Source organism: Balaenoptera musculus, chromosome 3, assembly GCF_009873245.2.
Source record: "Balaenoptera musculus isolate JJ_BM4_2016_0621 chromosome 3, mBalMus1.pri.v3, whole genome shotgun sequence".
NCBI lineage: Eukaryota > Metazoa > Chordata > Mammalia > Artiodactyla > Balaenopteridae > Balaenoptera > Balaenoptera musculus.
The window spans coordinates 156901414-156928250 of NC_045787.1; the positions used below are offsets into that span (position 1 = coordinate 156901414).

At 53.5% G+C, this 26837-nt stretch overlaps 3 protein-coding genes across 6 annotated transcripts in view; 1 reads left to right on the top strand and 2 right to left on the bottom strand.

The window, feature by feature from the left end:
- Positions 1-7985, top strand: part of ADORA1 (adenosine A1 receptor) — a 35088-nt gene extending 27103 nt beyond the window's left edge. For 2 of the 3 annotated variants that reach the window (XM_036846673.1, XM_036846672.1), the window contains exon 3: positions 5700-7985. In XM_036846673.1, the coding sequence (XP_036702568.1) occupies positions 5700-6339 (640 nt within the window). In that variant the 3' untranslated portion in view covers positions 6340-7985. The remainder of the gene's footprint in view (positions 1-5699) is intronic. The other variant, XM_036846671.1, reaches the window with a different exon arrangement.
- Positions 7986-8043: 58 nt separating this feature from the next.
- MYBPH (myosin binding protein H) lies at positions 8044-16545 on the bottom strand. Of its 2 annotated transcripts, XM_036846669.1 has the most exons (11): positions 16264-16545; positions 16022-16156; positions 15103-15270; positions 12601-12689; positions 12026-12221; positions 11704-11843; positions 10924-11083; positions 9540-9676; positions 9204-9390; positions 8833-8883; positions 8044-8281 (listed from the first exon to the last, which is right to left on the bottom strand). In XM_036846669.1, the coding sequence occupies exons 1-10, from the start codon at positions 16463-16465 to the stop codon at positions 8867-8869; spliced, it is 1431 nt and encodes a 476-aa protein (XP_036702564.1). In that variant the 5' UTR covers positions 16466-16545; the 3' UTR covers positions 8044-8281; positions 8833-8866. The 2 variants fall into 2 exon arrangements, with proteins under 2 accessions (XP_036702564.1, XP_036702565.1); XM_036846670.1 differs by lacking the exon at positions 15103-15270 and having other exon boundaries at positions 16264-16544.
- Positions 16546-18424: 1879 nt separating this feature from the next.
- CHI3L1 (chitinase 3 like 1) lies at positions 18425-26630 on the bottom strand (the record flags this gene model as incomplete). The annotated part of the gene is made up of 9 exons (XM_036847342.1): positions 18425-20238; positions 20438-20554; positions 21056-21238; positions 21828-21951; positions 23023-23144; positions 23883-24033; positions 24807-24863; positions 25385-25586; positions 26519-26630. Coding segments are annotated over 9 exons (1209 nt in total), but the record flags the coding sequence as incomplete, so codon positions are not given.
- Between the last annotated feature and the right edge of the window lie 207 nt (positions 26631-26837).

Below are 26837 nucleotides of genomic sequence, written 5' to 3' on the forward strand. Positions count from 1 at the left end.
CATAAATGATTGAATGAATGGATATGTGGATTCATTACCCATTTTTACGTCTATTTACTCATTCATTCAACAAATAATTATTGAGCACTTTTCTAGGTACTAGGAACGCAGTTGGTGAACTTGCAAAATGAATCTCTGTCCTAATGGAGTTACATTCCACTGGAGAGAAACAGATAATAAATTCCTAAACACCTACATATTTATATCTATATCTAATCGAGAGAAGAAGCAGTTGGGGGGGTGGGTAGATGAATGGATTCAGAGAGTCAAGAAGTGATAAGCTCTATCAAGAGAATTAAAAACGGCGGAAGGCTACAGAGTGACGGGCTTCTTTTGCAGGGTGGTCAGGGAATCTCCTCTGAGGAGGTGACATCTAAGCTGAGATCTGGATGTGGGGGAAGGAGCCTTCCCAGCCCTCTCAGGGAGGTGAGCAGGAAGTGCAAAGGCCCCAGGTGGGAGGTGCACACAAAGAAGTGTCCAGCAGTGTGGTCTGGACTTCCTGAGTGAGTGCAACAGGATTGGGAGTAGGGGAAGGGGCCCTGGCCAGAGAGGGGTCAGGGTCAGGGTCAGGGAATGGCCCCACTCTCCCTTCAGTGGTCGGGATCAAAACATGAGAGTCATCCTGATGGTGCTTTCTCTCACCTGGACACCCAAACTCAGCAACAGGTCCTGTTGGCTCTGTTCCCAAACACATCAGACAGCCAGGCACTCCTCCCCACTCCCCACTGCCACCCACGAGAGCTCACCACCTCGCCTATTACCTGGATGGCTGAAATACGTTCCCCATGGTGTTCTTGCTTTCCCTGCTGCACACAACACACTCTCCACACTGCAGCCCGAAGTATCTTTTAAAAACAGAAATTAGATATTACTCCTTTGCTTACAATGGCTTTCCCTGCGCAAGAATAAAACCTTGGAACCTTTCATGTGACCTGCCCAGCCCAGGTGGCCGTCCCAGACCACATCTGTGACTGGCCCGCCCTGGCCCTTGCCTTCACTCTCGGGAAGCCCCCACTAGCTGCTCTGCTCCCTGAGCCACTCAGGCCTCAGGACTTTGCCTGCTGGTACCTCATGGCTGGTTGCCCTTGGTGATCATATCCCTCTCGGCTCAGTGTCTCCTCCCCAGAGAGGCTGTCCTGAGCACGCACACAACCTAAGTCAGCAGCACTCTATGCCCAGCCACTGGCTCTCAGGGTGTCCTATTTCTTTAACTTGGTAGGTCTCAAACGATCTGTTTATTGGTTTATCCCCTGCCTCTAGAATGTTACTTTCCTGAAAGCCTGTTCTCTTTGATATTCCTGAACCCAGCACTTGTAACCTGGCACCTAAAAGCCCTCCGTGAATATCTGTTTAATGAATGAAAGGGAGGGTGCCTCAGCTGTCTACTTGCCCCAGCACTGACGACTAAACAGCTGAGCAGATCATGAACAGACCAGTCTGAGGGCTACAAAGGGGTTGGACTTCGAGGGAGGAGGGAGGCTCCCAGGCAGGCAGGCCTGCTGTCATCTTCAGAGCTGCCCAGTCCGGGGGTTACCTGAAGCAGGGGAGATCCACCATGACTCCCTTCTTCTGTACTGGACCTCCACCCTCTGAGCCCCCCTTGTCCTCCATCTTCCCAGAGTGGCAGAGCTGGGGTCCATCATGGGCTTTGGACTAGGACAAATCCCAGTCTTAGAAATTCCATCTCTACCTCTTACTCACTGAGTGACCTTGGACATGTTTCATAATCTGAATCTCAGTTACTGCGATTAGAAAATGAGAATAATAATCATCATAATGCCTAAGTCACAGGGCTGTCTATAAAGTTGGTGCCAGCACGTGAAAAGCATCAATAAATGTTAGCTTTTATTAGCATTGTTATTATTACTGTCAATCAGTTAACGATTATTTTTGAACATCCCCCTCCCTTAGCCTCCAGAACCTCCTCCTCTCCTCTGGCAGCCCTGCCAGGGTGTCCAGGGAAGTAGCAAAGGCTTCCTCTGCCTTTCCCTATTTGGGTACAGGATTCGTAGCCCTCCTTCCCTAATTTTGACCTGTAAACCACACTTACTTATTCTTGCAGCAGCTATATTATGAAATACTTGTCTGTTCAGCTAGGCCAGCTCTTGGCAACAGGAGACTCTTCTGCCTCTTTCCTTAAGCTGTCCCTTTTCCTCTTGGAGTCTCTGCCACCCCAACTACTCTAGGTACCCAGTTTTTTCATTTTTCTCATCATCAATAAGAAGATACTGACAAAGTAATTCATACTATGGAGTCAGTGTTATCTTGGCTTTAAAAATAACACACAGGGCGATTCTTAACCCAAAGGAACACCTCACCAATGGGGGGATTTTATGCACTGTGTGGGAGCTACAGGAGGGGGCAGGGCTCTCCCTGGTTTCTTCAACGACATCTTTAAGGAGCTGCCTGCCCTGCTTGCCTGTGGACAGGGCTCCACTTGGTGTTCCAGTGCCTCCATTCTGTTGCTTCCTCTTTGTCTGTCTGAGACTGCACACTCCTGAGGGCAGCCATCTCTCTGGCTAGCTCTCACAGGGCTGTCTATAAAGTTGGGGGTTATGAGGCCTTGGACCATGACTTGGTGGGACAAGTGTTTGTGGCACATTCAGCACGCCCCACCCCATGTGCACCCTAGGACTTGCAGCCTCTGCTTCTCTTTCCCACATGTAGGGAGAGGTAAGTTTTTCTCCCAGCTCTGAGAGGCAGCCCTTCCTGTGAGAGCCTGCCCTACCTCAGCCAAGGTCCTGGGTCCAGCCCTTTCCCACCATGGAGAAAATAGCAAGAAAAACAGATGAGAACTGATACCCTAAGCTGCAGGGTCTGCTGGGACCTGGCCCGGAGGAACCCCAGGAAAGCTTTAACCCCGGGGCTCCAGGCAGTTGGGAAGGGTGAGGGGAAGAGAAAAGGCGGGCACCTCTCTAGCTAGAAGTTACCTCCTCCTTCTCTGTCACCTGGGACACTGTCAGAATTCACCTCCTCTCTTGGTGGGTCATCACTGCCCAGATGTGGGTCCTGGGCGAGATACCCCCTCCCCTATTCCTCAGGCTGGACGGCAATACCAGAGGTCACTTTGTCTACCCCCCTTTCTCTGGGTGGTACCACCTTTGAATAGGGTCTAGACATTCCCATTTTAAAGCTTGTAGGAAAGGGATGTTCCCAATCTGCCAGTCATCCACATCTAAACAACCCACAGTCAGCCTGGTGCCCTGAGGAGAGCTGGTCTTGGAGTCAGGAGATGTGGGCAAGTCGTTGCCCATTTCTGGACCTCGAGTTCCTAATCTGTAAAATGGGGATTCCATTATGCGCTGTACTCACCTCACAGGGTGGTTACGGGGATTACCTGGGACATGAATGTAAAAGGGCTTTGTAAATGATAAATATGATGTAAATCATAGCTGTGATGGGCTGTGATAGGGGGTGCCTGGCCCACATCCTTCCTTCTGCAGCTGCAGCTCCATTGGGCTCTGCTGAGGCTCACCACAGGGACCTGCCCCCCTGCCTGTGACAGCTGTGGCAGAGTACCTTAGCCTTTTTTCTCTTTTGATAGAATGACCTGCGCTCCTTTAGCCTCACCCCATAGACTTGCCCAGAGCTTCTTTCACTATAGGACATGTGGGAAGCACTTTAAGCTCATCAGAAACAAACCTTGAGCCAGACGTTTACAGAGCCATTAGGCTGTGTTTGCTGAGCATCTAGAGATAGCAGGGTTTCTCAGGTGCGTGTGTTTTCAGGGGCTTGGAGGGTTAGGAGCTCAGGCACAGGAATGTTGGTGGCGTGCTTACAGAGCATTTCACATATGTTAGCTCATCTGAAGTGGGTCCCACAGTCTCACTTTACAGAGGAAGAACTGACCTAGTAAGTTACAGACCTGGGGCCCAGATATGGATCTCTGACTCCAAAGTATGCACCAGGCTGGCTATCCTGCTGGGGCTTCAAGAGGTGGAAATAGGCTTTAGTTACAGCAAGAGAGCAAGGATTAGATCTAAGAAAACTTCAGGAAGGCAGAAGCAAACTGGACAGATTCCAAGGCCCCTTGGAGCTTTGGGGACACAAGGACCCTATGATTACAGAGTAGGGGATGGGGGACCACACTGAAGGTGTTGGAGTCATCTAGGGGCCTCAGTTTCCCCACTGGAATGATGAGATTGGAAATGAGGTCGCTTCTAGTGCTTGCTTTCTAGATGGGGTGGGGGTGGGGTCCAGTTTCTCCCATCCCTCAAATCATTCCCCTTTCCACTCCTGTAAAGCCTTCAAGGAGCAGTGGGCTTTGGTCCAGGGTGAGAGGGACCTTAAGAATCACTGCTGTGAAGGAGAATGCCGCAGATTCCACAGGCACGGGACAGAAGAAAATGGAGTCAGAGGGAGGCCTCCGCCTTCACACCCGTTGGTCTCAGTAGCTGTTCACATGCTCAGGAGGGCACTCCATCCATCTCAGAAGCTACATTGGAAAATAACAACTGGACAAGCTGCTGGGCTGAGCCAGCTCCTCAGCACAGAGCTGGGCGGGCCCCGCCCTTGGCACTAGCTCCAAGGCCAGTGCGTGGGCAGAGGACATTCTGGCTGCTGGCTGGATTGGTTTAAAGGGAAGTGGGGAGCCCCCCCCCGGAGGGGCATCCCCTCAACCCTGGGGGCAGGGGTGGGGGAAGAGTCATGGCCCATGGGCAGCCTCATCCATTTTCTGTGTCATCCAAATGTTTTCATCATCTGTGTATGTCATGGCATGAAAAAGGTTGGTAGCTCTGCCCCTTGACATCGTCCTGCTTATTTCCTTCAAAGGACATATCGCAACCTCTAGTTGTCTTGTTTATTTATTTCCTTACTTTTGTGTTATCTATTTCTTCACCCAAAATGTGAGCTGCATAGAGGTAGGGATTATTAATCGTACTCCTAGCACAGAGACCAATGCCTGGAACAGAAAGCACGCAAAAATGAATGAATACACCCATGTATGCATGCATAAATGGGAGTTCCTTGCATGTAGTCCTCAATGAACATCAGTTTTCTTTCCTGAGAATAATTCCCAATTAGCTTGGGGGTGGAGAGCTGGTTCTTGAGATCAACCCGTCAGGAGGTAAGCACTGTACATGACTGAAAGGGGAGGCGAGGTAAGGATGGGGGTGGGAGATGGGGGCACTGGCAGAGATGGGACACAGCCAAAAAGAGGGGGTGTGGGAAGGCTTTTTATTATAGTGTGTCAACTGGCCCAAGGGGAGGGGTGGTTTGTTAATCACCTTGTTGTTGTGGTCAGTTAGGAAGCATAGGACAGTGCTGCCACCCTCCATGTGGTCTTGGGCAGAACACGTGACTACTCTGAACCTCAGTTTTCTCACCTGTCAAATGGGCACTCATTCTGCTGGTGCTTTTCTACCCCATGGGAACTGTCATGAAGCAATGATAAGGTCACCAGTGGGGGTGTGCCAAGCACATGTGAGCAATTTTTACTTTGGTAATTTTAGTAAAACTCCTAAAGGAATTCATTTGTTGTTTTCTTCTATGTTTTTTCCCACCCTCAGCAGTAGACATGAACCAGTGCATTGCAAGTTCTGGCCTAAATTTTAGATCCCAAAGACTTGACCCTCTAGCCAAAGACAACCACCTCCCCACTCACTGGGCCCTGGCTGAGCAGGGGCCTCCTCTTAGAGACCCCCAGGGGCTGGGTGAACTGAGGAGGGGGCCTCACACTCTGCCCTCCTCTCCCCCAGGTACAAGACAGTGGTGACTCCCCGAAGGGCTGTGGTGGCCATCGTTGGCTGCTGGATTCTCTCCTTTGTGGTGGGCTTGACACCTATGTTCGGCTGGAACAACCTGAGTGCAGTGGAGCGGGCCTGGCTGGCCAATGGCAGTGTAGGTGAGCCCGTGATCAAGTGCCAGTTTGAGAAGGTCATCAGCATGGAGTATATGGTCTACTTCAACTTCTTTGTCTGGGTGCTGCCCCCACTGCTGCTCATGGTCCTCATCTACCTGGAGGTCTTCTACCTGATCCGCAAGCAGCTCAACAAGAAGGTGTCCGCATCCTCTGGTGACCCGCAGAAGTACTATGGGAAGGAGCTGAAGATCGCCAAGTCGCTGGCCCTCATCCTCTTCCTCTTCGCCCTCAGCTGGCTTCCCCTACACATCCTTAACTGCATCACCCTCTTCTGCCCTTCCTGCCATAAGCCGAGGCTCCTCATGTACATCGCCATCTTCCTCACACATGGTAACTCGGCCATGAATCCCATCGTCTATGCCTTCCGCATCCAGAAGTTTCGGGTTACCTTCCTTAAGATTTGGAACGACCACTTCCGCTGCCAACCTGCACCCCCCATTGATGAGGATCCTCCAGAAGAGAGGCCCGATGACTAGACTCCACCTCCTGCTCCCACCTGCCCACATCTGGGGCATCTCAGCCCAGTCCTCACCTCCCTACTGTCCCGCTTGTCTCCCTGTCTCCCTGACTCTTCCCTACTGGGCATTGGGCTGTGAGTGCCCAGCACCTCGAGGTCCTGGAGGAGTTTTGGGAGGGCAGCCCATGGGGAAAGAACCAGGTAACCTGAGGGGAGGAGGAAAGCGGCTTGAGCCTCCCCACCTGCCTGACCAACCCACAGGCAGCCCAGTGCATCAGGCTGAGTGGGGCCTGGGGACACTGAGACTGCCAAGGGGCCATGTGGGCCAGGAGGGCAAGCTCAGGTCCCATGGCAGGCAGGGAGGGGAGTCTGCTTGTCTTAGGTGGTAGTGGTGCAGCCCTGGGACCAAGCTTAAGGAGAGGAGAATATCCCCGCCAAGATGGAGGGAAGGAGAGAAACTAGATGTCCTGGCCTTGTTTTCTCTCCTGTTCTGTAGCAGAAGGTGACCAGAGCCACTGACAGGCAGGAATCAAGGAGCCTCATTCCCCACCTCCCAGAAGCCTGTGTTCCTGGCCATGCTGCATGCCAGGGTGCCTGCTCTCTTTGCCCTGGGGATTCCAGGGTTATACTTGGGAGAGGCCGAAAGGGCGAGTCCAGAAATAATTTCCAGTATTTGCTTTATTCTTCACTAGCCCTTGGACCTGAGTGGGGGCTCCGAGCTCTCTGGAGCTAATGTGGAATGGTAGGTGTGGGCCTCAAACAGCCACTGGGAGACAGCGTTGAGCCCTCATTCTTGCCCTGAGCCTCCCAAGTAGGAGACTTGGTGTGTAACTGCCTGTCCTCTGGGCCACCAGCTCTCGGTGATGGGCCTGTGCCCTCCTAGGTGACACCCATCTTTGTTGCTTCTGAGCCAGATGGAGAGGAGAGCCCCAGACATGCCAACTCTTGGGAGCATTCTGCCTGCCTGGGGAGTGGATGAAGAAGGGGAAGTGGGCTGCTCTGGTCACACTGGGATGAAGTGTGACAGGGTGGTCAGGCCAGAGGAGACTACCCTCCTGGGTATATGGGCAGGAAGGTCTTACCAGAATTTAGGTACCCTCAGTACCCCTGACACTTAGCACAGTGATCATGGGCTTTGAGGCTCTATTGCAGAGTCTAGGCCTTTAGACTAAACCCTTGGGGAAGGGTCCGCTCCTGGCCAAGTCCAAAGCTCCTTATACAGAAGAATGAGGGGCCAGGTTCTAAGTGTGAATAGCAACTCCAGACATGATTCCAGGCCCTTCTCTCTCTCAGAGGTGGGATATCCCCTGGCTCCCAGGGCGGGCCACTTGACTAATAAAAGACTGTGAACCCTCATGGAGAACGTACCCCACCACTGTCTGAGGGCAACAAACAACCTCAACAGAGAAAAAGCAATGGTGGGGGCTGGGGAGAAGTGAAGAGAGGGGGGACTTGGAGGCATTTGGAGCAAGGAGGGTTCCAAAGAAGGGTGTGTCTGTTCCTATAGTTATCCTCTTAGGGTAGCAAACTCTGCATGTGAAATGAGATCCTAAAAAATCTCACATCTGGAAAACCCCCATGACACTGCAAGCTCCCTCCCACTGGCACCTTCCTCATGGTGTCAGAGGTGGAGACCCCCTCATGATGACACATTTAACACCCCCCTCATGGTGACGCAGTGCCGCCCCCATCATGATGATGCTCATTGTCACAGAGGCCCCTGTACTGTATCACCACACACCTTTATTCAAGTGCTTCTCACCCAGTGTACAACTCTCTGCAGGAGCGCTCCAATCTTTGCACTTTCCAGGGCCCCTTGTATCCAGGAAGCCTGGCCTGGGGCCTGCTAGGCAGGTACCAAGGAGCAAAGCCATCAGTCATCACTATGGAGATGGGGACCTCTGGCCTCCGTGGAGCTTGATTCTGGGCCTGGCTGCCCTGAACCCTCAGGCCTGCAGCACCTAGCAGAGAACATGTTTCATGAGCCCCTGCTGTTAGGCAGAGCTGGGCTATACGTGCCCTGCTGAAGAGGTGATATGGGGAGCGCGAAGCAGTACCCCTCTTCCTTTCCCAGGCCTCCTTCCCCTTAGGCCCTCGGTCCCAAAGCCCAGGTCTCAGCTCTGTCCACTGCAGCTCCAGGATACATCCTCACTAGTCCAGGGCCTCAGAACCACCTGGGAGGGCAGTCAGGGCACGGATGTTGCCCCTACTTTTCTGACTGAAGAAACAGGTCCAAGGGAATGCCCTGGCCTAAGGTCATTCAGAGCCAGGACTAGATCCTGTCCTCTGACCATCCACTGAATCCCTTCCACTGAATGCCCATCCCTTCCAGGCCTCACCAGCATCACCCTGCCCTGCAGCGTCTGTGGAACACCCCCAGGACTGTGCGTGTTCGCTGCCTGTGACTGCAGATTTGTACTCAGAGCTGGCTGCCCCCTTCCCTTCTCACTCCCACCCCTGCTCCTGGCCTCCACCCCCAGAGGCAGCAGAGGGAGTGCATGCAGCCATTTACCTTCCTCCTCATCACAGCCTCCACCAGTGGCTCTTCAGTGTGTGGCTGAGGCTGGGAGAAATCTGAAGGTTAGAGCTCAGGGAGTGGGTGGGTGTCTGCTGGGGACCCGAGTGGGGGGTGAATGAGTCTCATGCCCTCACCCCAGTGATCCATCTGTCTACGAGGCAGACTCTACCGCCTCCTTTACCCACATTAAGCCATCCTCCCTCTTGGAAAGTCCTTCTGACAGTCTGACCTCGATTTTCACTACCCCTGTCTTGCCTTGATTTTCAGCGCTCAGCCTCGTCTAGTCCAGCAGGAGAAGAGGTGGCTTCTCCTGGTCTCCCATCCATTGGAGGGCTCCTAAGGAGTGACCCCTTTCAAGCCCTCACCTTTGACCTCCAGCCGGCAGTCCACAGACGCCTCCCCCAGCACATTGATGGCCTTGCAGGTGTAGACCCCAGAATCGAAGGGGCTGGGTTTCCGGATCTCCAGGGTGCAGACACCTTGCTCAGAGAGGGCGCGGTATTTGGGATCACCCTGGATGTCCATCTTGTTTTTCATCCAGATGATCCTGGGCTGGGGAAGCAAGGTCAGAGGAGAGCTGGGAAGTTTGTGGGCCAGGACGAGGCTCTCGAAGGCCATCCTCAGGCTTAGGGAAAGATGCCTGGGAAGATCCTTCAACCCCAGTGCCCCTGCCCAGGGCACAGTAGGGCCCTGCCCCTCACCTTGGGTGATGCTCGGACACTGCAGAAGAGCTGCGTGCTGTAGCCAGGGGTGGAGGTGTGGTCAGCCAGGGGCTGGGTGAACGAGGGGGCTTCTGAGAAGTCTTGCTCAACAAAGCTTTTAGGTTTGGCAACAATATCTGGTTTTGGGGGAGAAAGTAGGGTGAATTTGAGGTTACAGGAGGAGACCCCTTAAGACTGACCTCATCCATTTTCTTAAAATCACTACAGCTTACACTTAGGTATCCCACTTAATCTACACAGCCTTCCTTTGCAAGGATAAATTTGTCATCCCCAGTTGACAGATGGAAAACTAAGACCCTTCATAGATGAGGGACTTGCCCAATATCATGTAGTGAGTTTGCGGCTTAAGCAATGGAACGTCACATGATGACTATGGCTCTCTGAGCAGAGAGCTGGTGGTCTGGAGGAAAATTAAGGGCGGAAGACAATCCATTTCATCCCTACCTCCTCCTCTGGAACCCCATGGCAGGACCCCAGGCTCCTGGGGTCTTTGGGAAGCCAGGCACAACCAACATGCAGGAGCTTAGAGGCAGAATGTCTCAAAGAGGCAGAGGAAAGCCGAAACCACAGCTGGGTGAGTCACAGAGGGGAGGACAGAGGGGAGTGGGCAGCAAAACCAAACAGACGAGATGATCTTGGCTGAGGGTGGAGTCTAAAAACCCAGGGATTCTACATTTCATTTCTGTTTGTCTTTGGAGACTTGACTGGCTTTCTTCTTTTAAACGAAAACTTCTTCCTAATTCTGTGCAGTTCAGGCTAGTGTTTAAAAGAGTGTGCTTTCTGCAGCCCACACAGACTGTACGGGGGAGGGCCTTGGAGCACGCAGGGTGACAGGGAGAAAGGGCTTGGAATTTCACATTTGACGCAAGAGGGCCATGTGTCTGTATAGAGACAGTAAATACCCATATCTCTCTTGTCCATCTATGTGGTGTTATATTAGGGTCGGGAGTTTGCTTTTAGCAAACTCATCAGTCTACCTATCCACACACATTGCCCTTCAGAGTAGCTCCCTTGGGATACTGCACAGGAGACCCAATGACTGCTATGATGTTGGCAGCCATACGGCATCTTTAGAATAAGTGCACAGCCTCCCAAGGGGTGTTTCTCATTTGCATGGGTTTGCTCTGATGTGTTTGTTACAATCAATCAACCACATCCATTTCTTTACAGTCACGCCATGTGAATGTGTGTGTGTGGGTAGCTGTGGAGTGGGTGTGGAGAGGGCAGCAAAAGCTCTGGCAAGTGGACACCCATGAGAAGCACACAGGGAGGGCTGCTGACACACCAAGGAAAAGTCAGAGACAGGGAGAAGGGTCAGCATGGCAAGGCCTAGCTTGGTTTCCGGTCTTGGACCCAGACCCACCTGTCTTCTGGATGTGGGCAAGCTCCTTGGTGACGGCCGCCGAGGCACTGAGTCCACACAGGTTTTCCGAGAAGACCCGGAAGGAGTAAGAGTTACCCACGATGAGGTCGGAGATAGCGCAGGTGGTCGGGTGGTAGCGCTCCAGCACTGTGAACCATTGCTGCAGGGACCCTGGGCCTGTCATCCTCACCTCCACCCTGCCCTCCCCCTCCCTGCTCCCCCTGTGGCCTCTTCCTCAGAGGGGCTTGTTCCACGCCCCATCCCTGGGAGGCTGAATCATCCAGCTTTGGGTCTGAGGGGCTTTAAATTGGGAGAAGGAACCCCTGGGAGAATGTGACCTTGCTGGGGTCCTCAGAGAATTCTAGAACTTTACTGGTCAAAGTGTGGCCCGAGGTCCTGCAAAGTAAGAATCACCTGAGAACTTCATAGAAGTTCAGGATCTCAGTCCCCACCCCAGACCCACTGAATTAAGATCTGCATTTTAGCAAGATTCCCAGGTAATTCATATGCACATTACATTTCCAGAAGCACTGCTCTAGAGCTTGAAGGGCCTCAGAGAGCCACCCTTGAAGTCTTCAGGAGGAAACTGAAACCCAGAGATGAAAGAGATTTGCCAAAAGCCACACAGGGAGTCAGGTTAGTGGTGGGCAGACCAGAGCTCTTCGGTCCGTGGACTCTTAGTGGACAGGCCTTCCCAGACACCTAGGCCACTTCTTTCCCCGCAAACCCAACCCCAGTCAGACCTTCCTCCTCCCCGTACTCTGCTCTAGCAGGCCTCACCCCTGTCTTTTTGTCTGCCTTCTGCACTGTGTAGCCCAGGAGCTCTGTGTTGCCTGTGTCCTGGGGTGGTGTCCACTCGAGGGCAGCGTTGCAGCCCCAGACATCCAGTATCCTGATGCTGCTGGGGGATCCAGGTTTCTCTGTAGGACCAGGGTGTGAGAGAGAGTGAGGGGGAGGGCTGGGCTTGCTGCAAAATCCCCCCACCCAAGATCTGGCTCTTATCACTCTCTCTTGGCCTGACCCCATTGGCCATCAGTTCTGGGGCAGGAGGTGAGGTCTCTGGGTCCCCAGCAAGTCAGCCCTGCCTCCCCTGGCCCCATACCGATCACCAGGATGTCGATGGCTGCCTTGGCCTCCAGGCCTTCCAGCTGCACGGTGAGCTCATAGCAGCCTGAGTCGGAGCGCTGGGCTGAGCGGATGAAGAGAATGGAGTCCTGGTCCCTGGTGCGCACACTCACCCGCTGGCTGTCCAGGGCATGACCGTTGTGGGTCCACGAGGCCTGAGGCTTGGGATTCCCCTGGGAGGGAGGAGCCCTCAAGGTGAACGCAGAAGGTGCCAGCACCCCCACACCCACTCAGCTCCAGGGATCCCTGTGCCAGGAGAGCTAGCCCCATTGGCCCTTCCAAGCACAGGTAGCAGAGGCTAGAGCCACAGGTGCTGCCTACAGCCTCATTCTCCGGATGTCCAGCCAGCCCCGGGGCCACCTGTCCTGTTCACCGGCTGGAGAATCACAACTGAGTCATGTGTACAACAGAGGGAGGATGAGGCCATCTTGGTGGGTGGGTCTCAGGCAGACCTCCACGGGGATCCTGACATTTCCTGGGCTCCTCTAATACACCTCAGACGGGGGCCCTTATTTCACCCAAGTTCTTATCCCGGGCAGGAGGCATACTCACCTGGAAGGGGATTTGCAGGTTAATCATCTCTCCCACCTGACGGACATAGGTCTGACGAAGGTGGCGGGGAACGCGGATCTTGGGGGCCTCTGCATTAAAGCGAGAGGCTAGGCTTAGCACAGCAGGGGGCCTGCTGATTGGAGGCTTCTGTGGCAGGGGTAGGGGACAACTGGAGAAGGCTGCTGGCTGGGTAGGAGGTCTCCTGGGTATGCTCTGAGGCTGCCTCCTTGTGGACAGGGCAAAGCTCACTCCCCAGATCCAGGGACCCAAATCCCCTGAGGCCCTTGGGGACTTGAGAGCCAGGAGGTTCCAGGAGGGCAGGGCCTCCACGGTGTGAACTGGTAGGCATCCCGGGCACTCCCTTGGTGCCCTGACCCTGCCAGGCTGGGATTTGCCCTGCAGCTCTGGTATTCCTGGGCTCCAGATGGGCCCCAGCTGGCTCCCTGGCTCCCCCTGGGGGGCAGCATGTGCTGCGCCTGTGGCCCTGCATTCCCTGGAAGGGTGGCAACACTGTCTTCCCAGTCCCTCTGCCCTTCTGCTTTGAACAGCTCAGGCCTTCAGAGAAGCCCCTGTGAGACCCATTTGCCCACTGCTCTGTCTCCAAGCCATACGGGAGGATTGGGATATTTCCCTTTTTAAATGAAGCCAGAGCAGACCTACCCCCTTCCTTCTCTCTTACTCCTTCCACTACCTTTCAGTCTGCGGTGGGGAAGTCCTTCCTGACACTTTACTTCAGCCCCATGCTACGGTAGAGAACCACCTTCCTGACTATCACCTAATCAGGTGCAAGGGCATTCCAAGGGAAGCTGCAACAGCCCCTGCCACTATCCCCCTGGGCGGGCGTAGGGGTGGTGGTGGCTGAGGCTCCTCAGTGGCAAACAGGTGGCAGCAGTTGGTCAGTGGCACGCAGGGCAGAGACGGAGGAGACAGAAGGAACACAGTGTCTCTGAGGATTAGCTGTGCAGGCACTTGGCCCTGGGAGCATCAGGCGTGGAATGTTCCAGGGGCAGCTGCAGGGGGCCAGGAATGCTTGGCAGCTCCAGGTGGCTGAGGAGGGACAGCTGAGCAGCTGAGGATTCTGGACAGGGTCCCCACCCTGCCCTGCCCATGAGGGGGGCCTGGCTGGCTGCTCCCTGTTTATTCACAGCCTCCTCCCCTCTTCTCTCCAGGAAATCCCCTTCTCTCCTGCCAGAGGAATTTTAATGGAGTAGAGGGTGCTGAGTCTAGCTGACTCCTTCCGTGTTAGGCCTTGAAGTAGAGGGTCCTGGCCCCTGCAGGCTCTCAGAGTCTGAGATCCCTGGGCCCTCAGGGAAGGTCCAGGATGCCCACCAACCCCACTCCGCAACAAGGAGGGCTTCCTGGCACTCCCAGGCTAGAATCGATGAGTCCATATTGAGCTGCCAGGTGGGACCGTGTCTCACCCAGACTCAAAGGAAGGGAAAGTCCTCTGGTTCTGAAAACCACCAGAAAAAGACTCCCTGCTGCCTGGTAAGACATGAACTGTCCTGTGTGGGAGTCAGGTTCTGGGACTGCCACTAATAGGCTAGGTGATCTCAAGGGAGTCCTGGGTGCCTTTGGACCTGCTTGGCTTGGATGGACAAGCCGTAACAGTCTACAATTCTACACTCCCAACCCCCTGGTTCCCACATCTCTCAGGCCTTAGAGTTGAAAAGTATTTCCTTGAATCCAAACTTGACCCCCTTCTGTGGCCGTGAAACCCCCTCTGTCTGGAGGCCTTGTCCAGAATTATGGGGTCAAGACGAGGAGGGGGGAACAAGGAGAAATGTGGAGAAGGCCTCAGGCCACCTGCTGGCCTATGTCTCTTGTCACCCTGCAGCTCTGGGCTGTCCCCAGAGACCTTGGATCAGACCAAATGACTCACTGCCATTAACAGACTGAAACCTGATCAGTCCTGGGAGGGCTTGAGGCTAATGCACCCTACAAATAGAAATCTTAGCAAGGGGACAGCAGCTGGCCTCCCAGGTTCCCAGTGCAGCACTGGCCTCTGGGGATGGAGAAACCTTCACCGGCCTTTTGCAGGGCGTTAATCTTCTTCCCACTAGGGACGTGGTGCAGCAAGAGGCAAGCAAAGACTCCTCTCTATTCCAAAATGTTTGGGAGAATCTGGAACCCAGGCCATATGAAATGAGCAGAAAACGAGCTTCCGTGGCCGCTGAAGGAATTAAGATTAGGTAGGAAGAATGTAATGACTCTAAGCATTGGGACTCTGAGGCAGGTGACCTGGGGAGCTTGAGCTCTCAGTTCTGGAGGTCAGGAAGCTTGGGGGCTGGGCCACTCAGGGAAATGGCCTCTTTGACCTCTAGAGGCCCCTTGCTGCTGAGGAACCTGGGACTTTCTTAAGGCAAAACGGCGATAGCAGGTGGCTTGTGCACGTGAGTGTGGGATGGGGGGAAATGACTGCCCTGTTCGCTCTACCCATTGGCCTCAGTTTCTCCATCCATTAGATAAGGTGCCTGGGAAGGGCTGGGGAGCAGGCTTTACCAATGATCTCTTGGATGTGGACAGGCTGGTCCAGCACAGCTGGTGGGCCAGCCCCTGCAGAGCTCACTGCAGCCACACGTACGAAGAACTTGTCACCTAGAACCAGGTTCCGCACGGTCTGCTGGGTCACCATCATGGGCCGGGAATTCACAGGCACCCACTCCAAGGCTGAGAGAAATGAAGAGAGTGCAAGGTCCTGGCTCCATGGCTGTGGGCACCCTTCTCAGTGGGGCTTCCCTTCTCGCTGATGATCTGAGGAAGCTGACCTCCCTTTCTGGGACTTATTTTCCCTTTGCCTCCCTGACTTCTTGTTGTCAAATGGCATCAAAGACACCTGATGTTAGAACCCTTGAGTGGTGGCCAGAGATGGGTTTGCTGAAGCCCAGAGAGGGTTGGACACATTTGCCAAATCACACAGCAAGGTAGGGGCAAAGGCAGAGGCCAGGCTGAACTTGACTGCCACGGAGGTGGATAAGAGGATGGTGGCATGAGGAATTTGGCCAGAGCCGCCCGTCCCCTGTTTCTCCTCACTGTCTCTTACAACTTACCCTCCCCCTCAGCTTCTTTTGCTCTCCACCTCCTGCTTGCCCTCCCCAAGCAGGGTCCTCTGAGACTTACTACCTCCTTCATTCTCACAGAGGAGTGCCCCAGTGTCACCTACCCTTTTATCTCTGTTACTCAGAGGCTTCCTGGAGCTGGAGGACAGGGGGCCTCCTAAGGCCGTTTGGACATCCTCCTGCTTTCAGAGGTGTGTTGGTGGAGCAAGAAGCTGTGTGTGAGTGGCTTGAGCGGACTGCTTCCTCTCCCTCCTTCTGTATCTCCCCTTGGACTGACCCAGCTGCAGAGTCTGGAGGCTTGTCCCTGCTGCCCTCTAAGCCCACCTCCCCTGGGTGTATGCAGAGCTTAGCCCATAGCTCACCTCCCTCTCGGCGGAGTTCCAGAACATAGCCCTGGAGCCCCAGCTTCCCTAGCCTCTCCGGGGGTTCCCAGCTCACAGTCACCGAGCTGTCACTCACGTCCTCCACAGCCAGCAGCAGCGGGGCACTGGGGACATCTGAGGGAGAAGCAGGGGGAGATAAAGAGGTTCGTAGCCAAAAGCTCTCCCCGCACCACTCTCCGCCAAGGCTGCCTCCCTCCTCCACCTGCCCCGCCTCTTGTCACCTTCAGTTGGAGGTGCGGGTTTAGAGGCTGCGGGGGCAGGTGCCTGAGGGGCAGGCTCCTGTGGCTTGGGAGCTGGCTCTTCCCCGGTAGACTTCGGTGCTGCCACTTCTCCAGAGGGCTCTGTGGTGGGCACATTTGCAGACTCAGAGGCAGTCTCCTCCGGACCACAGGCAAGGGCTTCCCAGGTGGCTTTTCCTCTCATTGCAAGGATTGCTGGAGGGTCAGGCTGGAGTGCGCAGGGAGCAGCACTGGAGGGTCTGTGCTTCCAGGGTGCCTGGGACACCTAGGTCCAGGCTTATATAGTCAGGGGGCTGCCCCACCCCCAAGCAAATGATTCCCAGCTGTGGGGTCAGGTCAGGCAGGGGGACTGGGGGGGGTGCGTGGGGAGGCGCTGAAGCCAGGAATAGCTCTGGCGGAGGACTGCAAGGGTCCCTTGAGGAGTGCACGACCTCATCCATCACCCCGATTGGATCTCAGCAGGCAGGGTTCTGGTGCCCAGATGGGAGGAGGGTACAGATCGGTGAGATGGGACATTGCCAGGAGCCTGTGCCAGGGGTCAGGGCAATGGGAACAAGAGCTTCCATCTGGAGAATGAACCCAGATCAGGCTCTGTGTGTTTGGCCTCTGGGGGACCACTTGTGCCCAGGGCTTCTCAGCTTGGGTGCTGGGGTCCAGACAGCCTGAAACAGCCTTCTCTTGGGAGCACTCCCAGCTTTGTCCCTGGGCTCCCACACTCCCCTGGTCCTCACATTCCCTGGGAATTCTCACTTGTGCTGCACGAGGTTGAGGGCCTAGAGAGGGAGGGAATTGGGATGCCCAAGGTGGGCCTGATTGGAGGAAGGTCTTCTAGCAATGGGACCCCAGGAAGGGAGTCTAAGGCCCCTGGTTACCCAGCCTCTCCAATCCCTGCTCGGGACCTCAGTTTCCCCATCTGTTACAGAGAGCACTATGACAGTCCCCTAGCCCTTGGGGGTAAAATCAAGTCATAAGACAGGTCTGGAAGAGACCTTGGAGGAGGACAGCACTCTGAGACTTGTAAACTCTTCGAAGCAGGACATCTGCATGCCACGGGGAAATGAGACAGGTACAACCAAATTTCTAGTCATTGAGTCATTCATCCAATAAAACAGTAAGATTGAGAATGATTTAATAAGCCTGAAAATAACATGTGTCAGGGAGGAGGGGAAGTAACAAGAACTCTCATTGCTGGTGGGAGTGTAGATGGGAGGAATCTCTTTGGAAAAAGTGAGACAATATCTAGTCAGATTGAAAATGTGCAAATTCTCTGACCCAGCAGTTACACTCCCAGAAACTCTCACACCTGTGCCCCAGGAGACATGCATGCAAACATTCACAGCAGCATTGTTTGTAACACCAAATCTGGAGAACACAGCTCTCCTTCAGCAGGGGAATGCATAAATAACTGTGACATGTATGCACCCCTATAAACCAAAATGGAATAAAATGAGCAAACTTCAGCTACATGGTTGATCTAACAGACATAACGGGGAGCAAAAGGAGCCAGGCACAGAGAGCGATGAGACCCCATTCATATTCAATTCAAGCACGGGGAGCACCAGCTCTCTTCTTCAAGGGGCGTCTCTAGGGGGTGAGACCACAAAAGAAGGCAGGGAAGGTCAGGATAGTGCCTGCCTCTGGGCAGAGGCACAGGGATGCATGTGACTGTGGAGTTTCAGGGGCACCAATGAGGTCTCATTTCCTGTCCTGGGTGGTGGTTACACAGGCTTTCACTATATAGTAATTAAACAAATACATTTTATGCACTCTTTAGCTTGTATGATATATCCCATAATTTAAAAATCAATACACATGTAATTTATTTAGGGCCCTCAGTCGCATGCATGCTCTCCCCTTGCCCTGGGGCTTGGGGGCACAGGAGTGTGGCCACCTCTCACCAGTGGCTGTCCTTGTTGGGGAGAGGCAGTGGAGGGCCTGGGGAGCCTCCAGATCCTGCCCTGCTTGGGTGCCCGTGACCTCTACCGGGTGACTCAGTGTCCTGCTGGGCAGTCCTCCAGGACTGGAGACCCGATCCCTATCCCTGGCATCTGACTCTGCAGCTATAAGTGAATGTGACTAACTCTGCAGGGCACTGCGTCAGCCCTCCAGAGACTGTCCCAGGATGGGGGAAGGGTGGCCAGGGGAGGTAGGGTGGGGGTTGATTGCCCTGGAGGACTCACAGCCTCTGGCTTTTCAAAGACCCCTGTGTGGTAGGGTAGGCAGTGGGCAGGGATTAGGGAATGCTTGGCCCACTGGCCAGCAGCGAAATGCCAGGTACCCGCTGAAGCTCTGGCCAAGTTCTCACTCTCTTTGCCTTTAGCTTGGCGGTGACCTTGGGATCAGTTGCATCTGCCCCGCTCCAGCTGGTTCAGATTTCAGGGAGGCCAATAGGTGTTTTCTTCCCCACAGCTCAAACCAGTGTCACAAACCACTAGGCCAAGTCACAGACAATCCAAACATCAGGGAATCCACAAATAAATTCTCTTTGGTTTTGGAGCATACAGCTGAACTCTCTTTGGATACAAGGCATGTTCGGGGCTCTGGGAGTTCACAGAAACTGCTGAGAACATCTCTACTTCATAAAGGCTGGAAGGCTGGCTGATCTGAGCTCATCCCGTCTGACCCATCCCGTCCCATCTGGCCCCCACCTCATGTCCCAGGCTGAGCTGAGGAGTCTTGATCTCTGCATGGGTTGAGGGCTATGTCCCGAGAGGGGAGAGACGGCTGGATTATAGCCCTAAGACATCTGACTGATTTCAGCCCAGCAATGGAAAGGGTTCCTCTACGGTAATGAGCAACTGGTCACTGAGAGTGTGGGAGGTTGGAAGGCTAGCTCTCAAGCCCTGTAGAGACTCTAGGCCTGGGACAGAGGGAGGGTATGTGAGGTAACATAGGTATCTCCTTCTAGCCCTGAGAGTCCAGGGTCAGGGCTCTCTCTAACCTGAGCCTGTGTTGTCTCCTACCCCTCCCCAGGGAGAGAGGAGATGAAGGGTTGGTGTTAAAGGGTTTCCTTCCTAGTGCCTGCTAGCCCCTGGAAACAGAAAAGGCTTCTTTCAACAAGGAACTGTATCGAGAAGTCTGGACGACAATGACTTTTAAGATCTGGAAGCCCATCAGCCCTCTTGGGTTAAGTCCATGACTGATGGATCTGGTGATGCTTGCCTCTTTTGGGGACTTGTTGGGGCCCAGCAGAGGACAGGGTGGTCTCACTTTCTGCAGCTCAGGACTACCAAGCCTGAGAGAGAGGAATCCAGAAGACATGGGGGAGGTGAGCCCCGTGGGTCCAGTGGGACCGCAAAGATAGACTGAAGCAAGCACTAATAACTGGTGAGCCCCAGTGTTTTATTGAGCAGCTGCAGAATCAGGAATGGGAAGTGGAATGGGGACATGATTATGTTCCTGAGTAAAGGTTTCAAGTTGGGCTTTGCAGAGGATATAATTAGTGTGGTTGCTGCTTCTTGTAAGATATTTCACTCTGCGGTGGTAGAGCTTGCCAAAATGGTGTCCTTAGGCATGGAGGCCTGAGGGTAAGGGAGTTGAAGAAATCTCGTTGTGTGGGGCTTGGAGTTGTTGAGCATTCTCCTTAATCAGCAGTTATGTGCTGACCCCGTGTCTTACACTGTGTTGGTCCCGCAGCCCCACCCTTACCTGCCTGTCCACCGGAGCTGAGCTCAGACGGCAGAGCTGTGGCCCTCTGCATGGGCCCAAGGAAGGGAGACTGAAGCTCAACAGGGGACCCAGGAGGGCAGGTGATCAGTCTCCTAGCCAGTCAGAGCCAAGTGATCTCTGCCTCACTGTGTGCCCAAGAACCGAAGGCTACACCTCAGCAAGCGCATCCTTGATGGTACTGGTGAGAGGGAAGTGCAGATTCTGTCCGCAGAAGGTGCCCTGAAAGTCATCCAAGTCCAGGGCCCACACCATGGCGCTGGCCAGCTGCCTGTTCCTCAGGTACTGCACCTGGCAGGGAGACCCAGAGCAGGCAGGGCTGGGTTCCCTGGGCCAGGGTGCTTATGGGGAGCATGCTATCTGGACGCCTCCCCATGGGAGAGAAAAGCAGACACCTGAGACCCAAAACACCTCTGTAGCCAAGCCCCACCCTCAGTGCAGGGGGCTTCCCTCCCCCTCTTCAACTTGGGGTGTGGCCTTAGGTACGTACTTTGTTTTTGACGCTCTCCTGATCATCATACCCCACCCACTGGTTGCGCTTAGTGGCATAGGGGACCTGCTGACCAAGGAGTCTATGGACCGTGACTCCATGGAGGAAGTCACAGATCTGAGCAGAGAACAGGGCAGGGGTGGTGTGGGGAGCTGTGCTGAGACTTTGCAGGTCACCAGGGGGTCGCCACTGCAGGCTTCACACAACTTTACTTAAAACAGATGCAAAGATTCCCAGGATCCTGTAGCTGCTGTAACCTGAGGGCATTATGGGGGCTCTGATTAGCTTCCTGCATCTTAAACAGGGATTTGGGGAATGGTGCTTTGACACTGAGGACGGGCCCAAGGCAGCACAGAGCATCAGAGGATGGGCCGAAACAAAAGAACCTACCTCTTGGCCATTGCTTTTTCCTGGGCTAGAAGGAAGGCTCCAACTTGGTGGCCAGAGGGGGTGCAGACAGGATGTGCCTGCCCTCCTCCTCCCTCTTCTCCAGCGTGCTAGGTCTGCTGGAACATTTTTTTTAATTTCCAAAGGAGTAAAGTGGGGGTGGGGTGGGAGGCTCACCTTCCCTGGGGCTGCGGGTGCCGTGGGAAACCGTACCTTCTCCCCAGCTCATACCTCATAGTAGGCGAGGGTCCCTTTCTCCTTGGTGAACTGGCCTGGTATTCCTGGCCCTGAGGTCGGGGTTCCCACATCTGTCTTGGAAGAGGCCAGGGTGAAGCTCCTCCCAAAAGTGGGGATACCCATCACCAGCTTATTGGCCTGGGCCCCCAGCCTCAACACATAGCTCACAGCGTAGTCCTGTGGGTGGGTAGGGCAGGACAGTTTGAGCAGTTAGATGCTGGTGGTCTAGGAGGGGAAAGGTTGTGCAGTTCCCACTGCTGCCTTGAAAGGTGGAGTTCCAGGTCTAGATGCATCTGGACTTCCCTTCCTTCTGGGAACCTGTAATGTCAGTCTAAAAAGCATTGTGTAATTTCAGTCTTGAAAAAAATCCTCTTAGGTATAGGAAAGGATTATTACTGTTCGATAGTTGCAGAAATCTGGTGATTGGCCCAGGTTACACAGCAAACAATGGCAGGTGTAGACTAGACTCTTGCCCTCTCAGCCCCCAGCCCTCTTTGTGCTGTCTTCAATCTGCCCTCTGCCTTCACTAGGTCCACCCTATAGGCCCATCAGGAGATGTCCTGATTCTTTATGGAATTATCACCTTCCCAGTTCCCAGAGCTGTGGAGAATGCATAAACTTTGGGCCTCAGTTTCCTCATCTGTGAAGTGGGCCCTATAACACCTCCCTTGCAGGATTACTGAGGAGTGGAGAGGTTGGTGTCTGAGCTCTGGCAAGTGGCATGTCTGTGGTCCCCTCTCAGCCCTCCCTCCTTTGGGACACCCACAGCATTGCTGAATCTGTCAGAACTTGTATCTTCCTGGCCTCGGAATAGGGGGCTGTGATGTGCTATGGTCTGGCGCCACGCTCCATGAAAGTCATAGGTCAAAAGGCTGATGAAGTCCAGGTGTCTGTGGAAGAGTGGATGCAGGACAAGGCGAAAAATTGAATAAGCGCACCACCCTAGCAGGATGTGAGCTGTAGAAACAGGCAGCCAAGAGAAAAGCCATTAACTCAAAACCCAGTAGAACCCAGTGACCCACTGTCTAGGGTGCTGGACCACCTCCCTTGTGCCACACTGGGAAGCGGGCTCAGGGTCCCACAGGAGCATTCAAGGCAAGAATGGGGTTCTTCCAATCTGCCCCCAGCACACAATTGGGAGCTGGCCTCCAACACATGTCACCCCCTCCACTCCAGCCACATTCATCTTTGAGAAAGCAGATTACAAGTGGCATCAACAGCTAGCCTTGTCGGGAGAGAGCAGGACCAAATGATGGCCTGAACCTATGATTCCTCCTGGTGGGGAGTAAGGTTTCCACACACAAAGTTGAGGGGTCTGCGGGTGGATTGCATGAACATGAGCTTCAGGTGTTTGGGGCAAATGGTTGAGAGCCACCTCATTCCCACCCTCTAAGTGATCAATTAAAGCACCAAGTCTACACTCCCTAAGACCCTAAAGAAGATTCTAAAGTCAGAGCGAAGAGCCTTTGTCTCTTACTCTTGGGTTTCCTAAGACCCATGCCTTTGTTCCACCGAGAGATCAGCCTGCTTGTCTGGGGACTGCTCATTCTCATGCATGAGGAGGCAGGGCGAGGAGGAGGGGCAGGGTGAACAGGAAAGGGAGGGGGTCACCTGCATGTGACAGCACATTGAGGACTCCCCAGCAGCCTAGAAATGAAAGGTATCATTATTGCTGCCTTGCCCCTCCAGAGACTAGTGACTGGCTGGTTTGTATAACTTTCGCTACTTCCTTTTCCACAAATACATACATTCATAACGACTTTCTCAACTGAGCAGCACAATACCCCAAATGAAAAGGAAGGATAGGGATAGTTATGCCCCGTTTGACAGATGGGGAGGCTGAGGCACACAGAGGGGAAGTGACTTGCTCAAGGTCACACATCTTTGGAGAAACTGCGACTAGAAGCCCAGTCTTCTGATTGTACATGGAGTGCTAGGGCAGAGTGCATCAGGAGATTCACCGGGATATCTGGGCGATGTCATAGCCTCTGTCAATGGCAATCTTCCCAGCAGACACTGCTGCGCTTAGCAGGAGTTGCTCTGCTCCTGCCTGGGCTTCTCTTGCAAACTCAGCCTTCATTTCCTGGTTGGGAGAGAGGCAGGTGAGTGACAGCAAGCCTTGCGGAGAAAGATCTCTGAGCATGCCATTGGCCTTCGCTGTCTGCTGTAATCTCCAACCTGACTGGAGCTCAGTGGGAACGATAAAGTGGTCTCATCCTCAGACTCACCCATCCTTTTCCTAAAAAACTGTTTGGACCAATCTCATCCCTACACCCCATGCATACTCATCAACACTCAATTATTCTCTGTCCTGGAGGGACCATGAGAATAGAGAGTGATCCCACTTGGTCCACAGATGGTGCTGGAAGATATTTGCCTGTTGGTCTGTGCTTTGTTCAAGCTTATAAATGAGAACACAAAATTAAAGTGATTTATATTGTACCGTGAACAATTTGTTTAAATGATCACTCTTCCCCTGGGGTAACTGAGTACCCCTGATGCAGTGCATGCTGGGGAGTGGGCAGTGTCAGTTTGAGAATGAAAAGAGGCAGTGAGGAATGGGTGCTCTGCTTAGTGACCTCTGCCTCTTAGAACCTCACCCTACCTCCCACTGTTGTCAAAAGATGTCTTCCTTGCTGTGTAAGATCTCAGGACACAGGCTTGTTTGTCTTATCCCTGGTCCAGATCTCAGGACCCTGCAGCAAAGAGGTCTGAGTCCCCCTTTGCCTGCCTCAGGAGAATATCTCTGAAGACAGCTTCTGCCCTCCCCACTCCCTGGTGCTCCCCACTTCCCTGCCCTTTTCCCTGACCCAACCAGCACCTTGACCAGAGTGGTGAGATGCTGCTTGTCTCTCCGCCCAGGGTAGAGCCAGGTTAGGTCCAGTCCATCAAAGCCATGGGTCCGCAGAAATGGTGGCACCGACTTGATGAAAGTTCTGCGACTCCAGGTGTTGGAGGCTATTTTGGAAAATCTAGAACCAAAATCACCCCAGTAGAGTGCTCAGTACTAATACGCTGGGTGCCTTAGCCCTCTGGAAGGGTCTCTGGGGCATGTGGAGCTGGGAGTCTGAACCCACACAGCTCTAGGAGGGCATGGTTGAGACAGGACCCACCTCCAATTATCTTAGAAAGACCATGTGCTTTGGAGTCAGATATCCCTGGCTCTATCACCTACTAGCCAAGCCACTTTGAGCAGGTTATAACCTGAGCCTCAGTTTCCTCATCTGTAAAATGGGCATAAATATAACATCTCACAGTGCTATTATGAGGATTACATGTGATAATGGTTGGACAGGATGCCTGACACATAGTAACGGCTCAGTAAATGAGAGCTGCTATGGCCATCTTTGCCCCCTTTTTAAAGCCTGTTCCAATTCTACCCGCTCCAGGATGTCCTCACAGGGTCTCCATTCCCAAATTTCCCATTCATTCCATCTCTCTCCTTCCAGCCCTTAGGACAGTATCCCTCGCCGCCCCAAATTTATTTGTTTTCATGTCTGAGAAGTAGTAAAAGAGCATTGGCAAAGAATCAGAATATTAACTGCCACCTTGCTGTGTGACTCTTGGCAAGTTCCTTTCCCTCTCTGTGCTCTGATTTCGTGGTTGTACATGAGGCAGGCTCCTGACAACCATTCAGGCCCCTGTGCCTGACCAGTCTGGGGTCCCTGTGACCCCCATCAAGTGGATGAGGAGAAACCTATGCCTCCTCCTATTCCATCAACCTCTGGGGGATGAGTCATCCTACCTTTGAGAACCAAAGTTCCATCCTCCAACAGATAGAAGGGTCTTCAGGTTGGGATTCCTGTGGGGCACAGGGAGGCAGGAGGGCAGGGGTTGAGTGAAGTTGTTGTGAAATGGGGTGGCCCCATGTTTAGGAGGCTGTATCAGGCTTCTAGCTTTGGGTGGGAGGCTGAATCAGGCCTCTGAGGTCCTTCCAGCCCTGAGATTCAGTATTCTAAGACTTTCTAAGCATTTGTGGCAGTTACTCTGAGGTATGTTGCCCATATTTGTTCCCTCCAGTGGGGAAGCCAGGATATGGCAAAATAGAGTCATGAGCACTTTCTCTGTGGAGAGGCACCCTCAGAGGATGGAGAGGGTTCCCTTTCCCAGGGGAGCTCAGCTGTGCCTTCTTCTACAGTCTTCTTCTACAGCCTGACACCTGCCCTCATCACTTCCTCCCACTTAAGCTAAGGCCCTCCAATTCTCCACCCAGAGGTGAGTACTGGGGACCTCGCCCATCCTCTTGAGCAGGAGTACTCTGCCCTGAGACCAGCCCTGCTAACCCTCCATCTTCCTCCTGCCCTGGCCAGCCAGTGGCCCAACCTGTTCTTGAGTGTGTTCAGTGTGTCATAGAGCGTCACATCATTCCATTCCCAGGTGTCGATCTCATTGTTGCTTATGTTGGCAAAGCTGTAGATGATGTGGGTACAGAGGAAGTGGTCGATGGCATCTGGGAAGCAGCTCCCATCACCCTCCCGGTACTGGGACCAGCTGGTGTAGTAGCAGATCAGCTTGTATGCAGCACCTGAGGAGAAGGCCAAGATTGAGCCAGGGACCCTCTGGCTGAGCACTAAGCTGAGCACTAATGGGGTTTTGGGGGGCGGGGTTGATGGGCAAAATTGTGAGCAAAGTTAGAATTCTAAATGAAAAGAGCTGGCTCAGGGGAGTTCTCTTTCTGATGAAAATAAGGTCTATTTTGAAAATGCTTAGAAAAGATCAAATATAGTAGATAAATATACTGCAGACTAAGAACAGAACACTGTGCGGGATGAGGGGGTGCTGATGAATAAAGATGAAATGGGACTTGGTACAAGTAAAGAAGGCTTCCTGGAGGCAGCAGCTTTGAAGGAGAAGAGGGACCCAGCCCCAGACAGCCATATCAGAAGACCCTGGCCTTCAGGCGAGAGTCTTGCAGGACCTTCAGTGGAGTCCTTGATCTGAGAGGCTCTGGCGCATCTCTTCTCTACCTTCCTGTGGGAGTGCCCCTAACTTGTAACCCACCCAGAATGGCAGTCCCCAGACCCCTTCAGTCCATCCGCCCAGCTGGGGCACAATATCCCAATGGACCAGGAAGTTCCTCCTCCCAGCTCATTCTAATTTTTCCTGCTCAAAGTAAGCCTTTTCTGCCCTCTTGACTGTGGAGGAATAACAGTGGGCATCACTCATCCATGCTGCTACTGGTCTCCTGTTAGCGGTTCCCAGTAAACGATTAGTTGAAACCTTCATTGAACCTGAGCCTTTGAAAGTTTTAATTTTCAAAAATTTTAAATATACAGAAAAGTAGAGAATAGTATAATAAACACCTATATACTCATCACCTTGGTTTAACAAATGCTAATATTTCTGAACCATCTGAATCACAGAAGGAACTGGAAAAGCACTACCTTAGTGGCAAGGTCCCTTCCACACAGCCCTCACCACACCCCTACCTCCCATGACTTAAAAGGGGTTACTTACAGCTCTGGAGCAGGACCAGGACCACAAAACCTGAAGGGAAATCCAGGGTGAGACCCCCTGCAAGTACCTCCTGCCCTTCCTCCTGCTCCCTGCACCCCCCACCATAAAGGAATCAAGGGCCTCCTCACACCAGCCTCCTCCTCTCTCTCCCCTGACTCTGCTACCCCTCCCACAGCAGGTAGGAGGCTAGCCCCTCTGTGGAGCGGCTCTGTGGTCAACCCAGAGACCTGTCTGAGCCACCCTCAGACCCATCCTGGCTGCAGCAGAGGGGGGCATGGCGTGGCCTCTTCCTTTGCCCTCAGGCTCCTGGTGCCCAGCT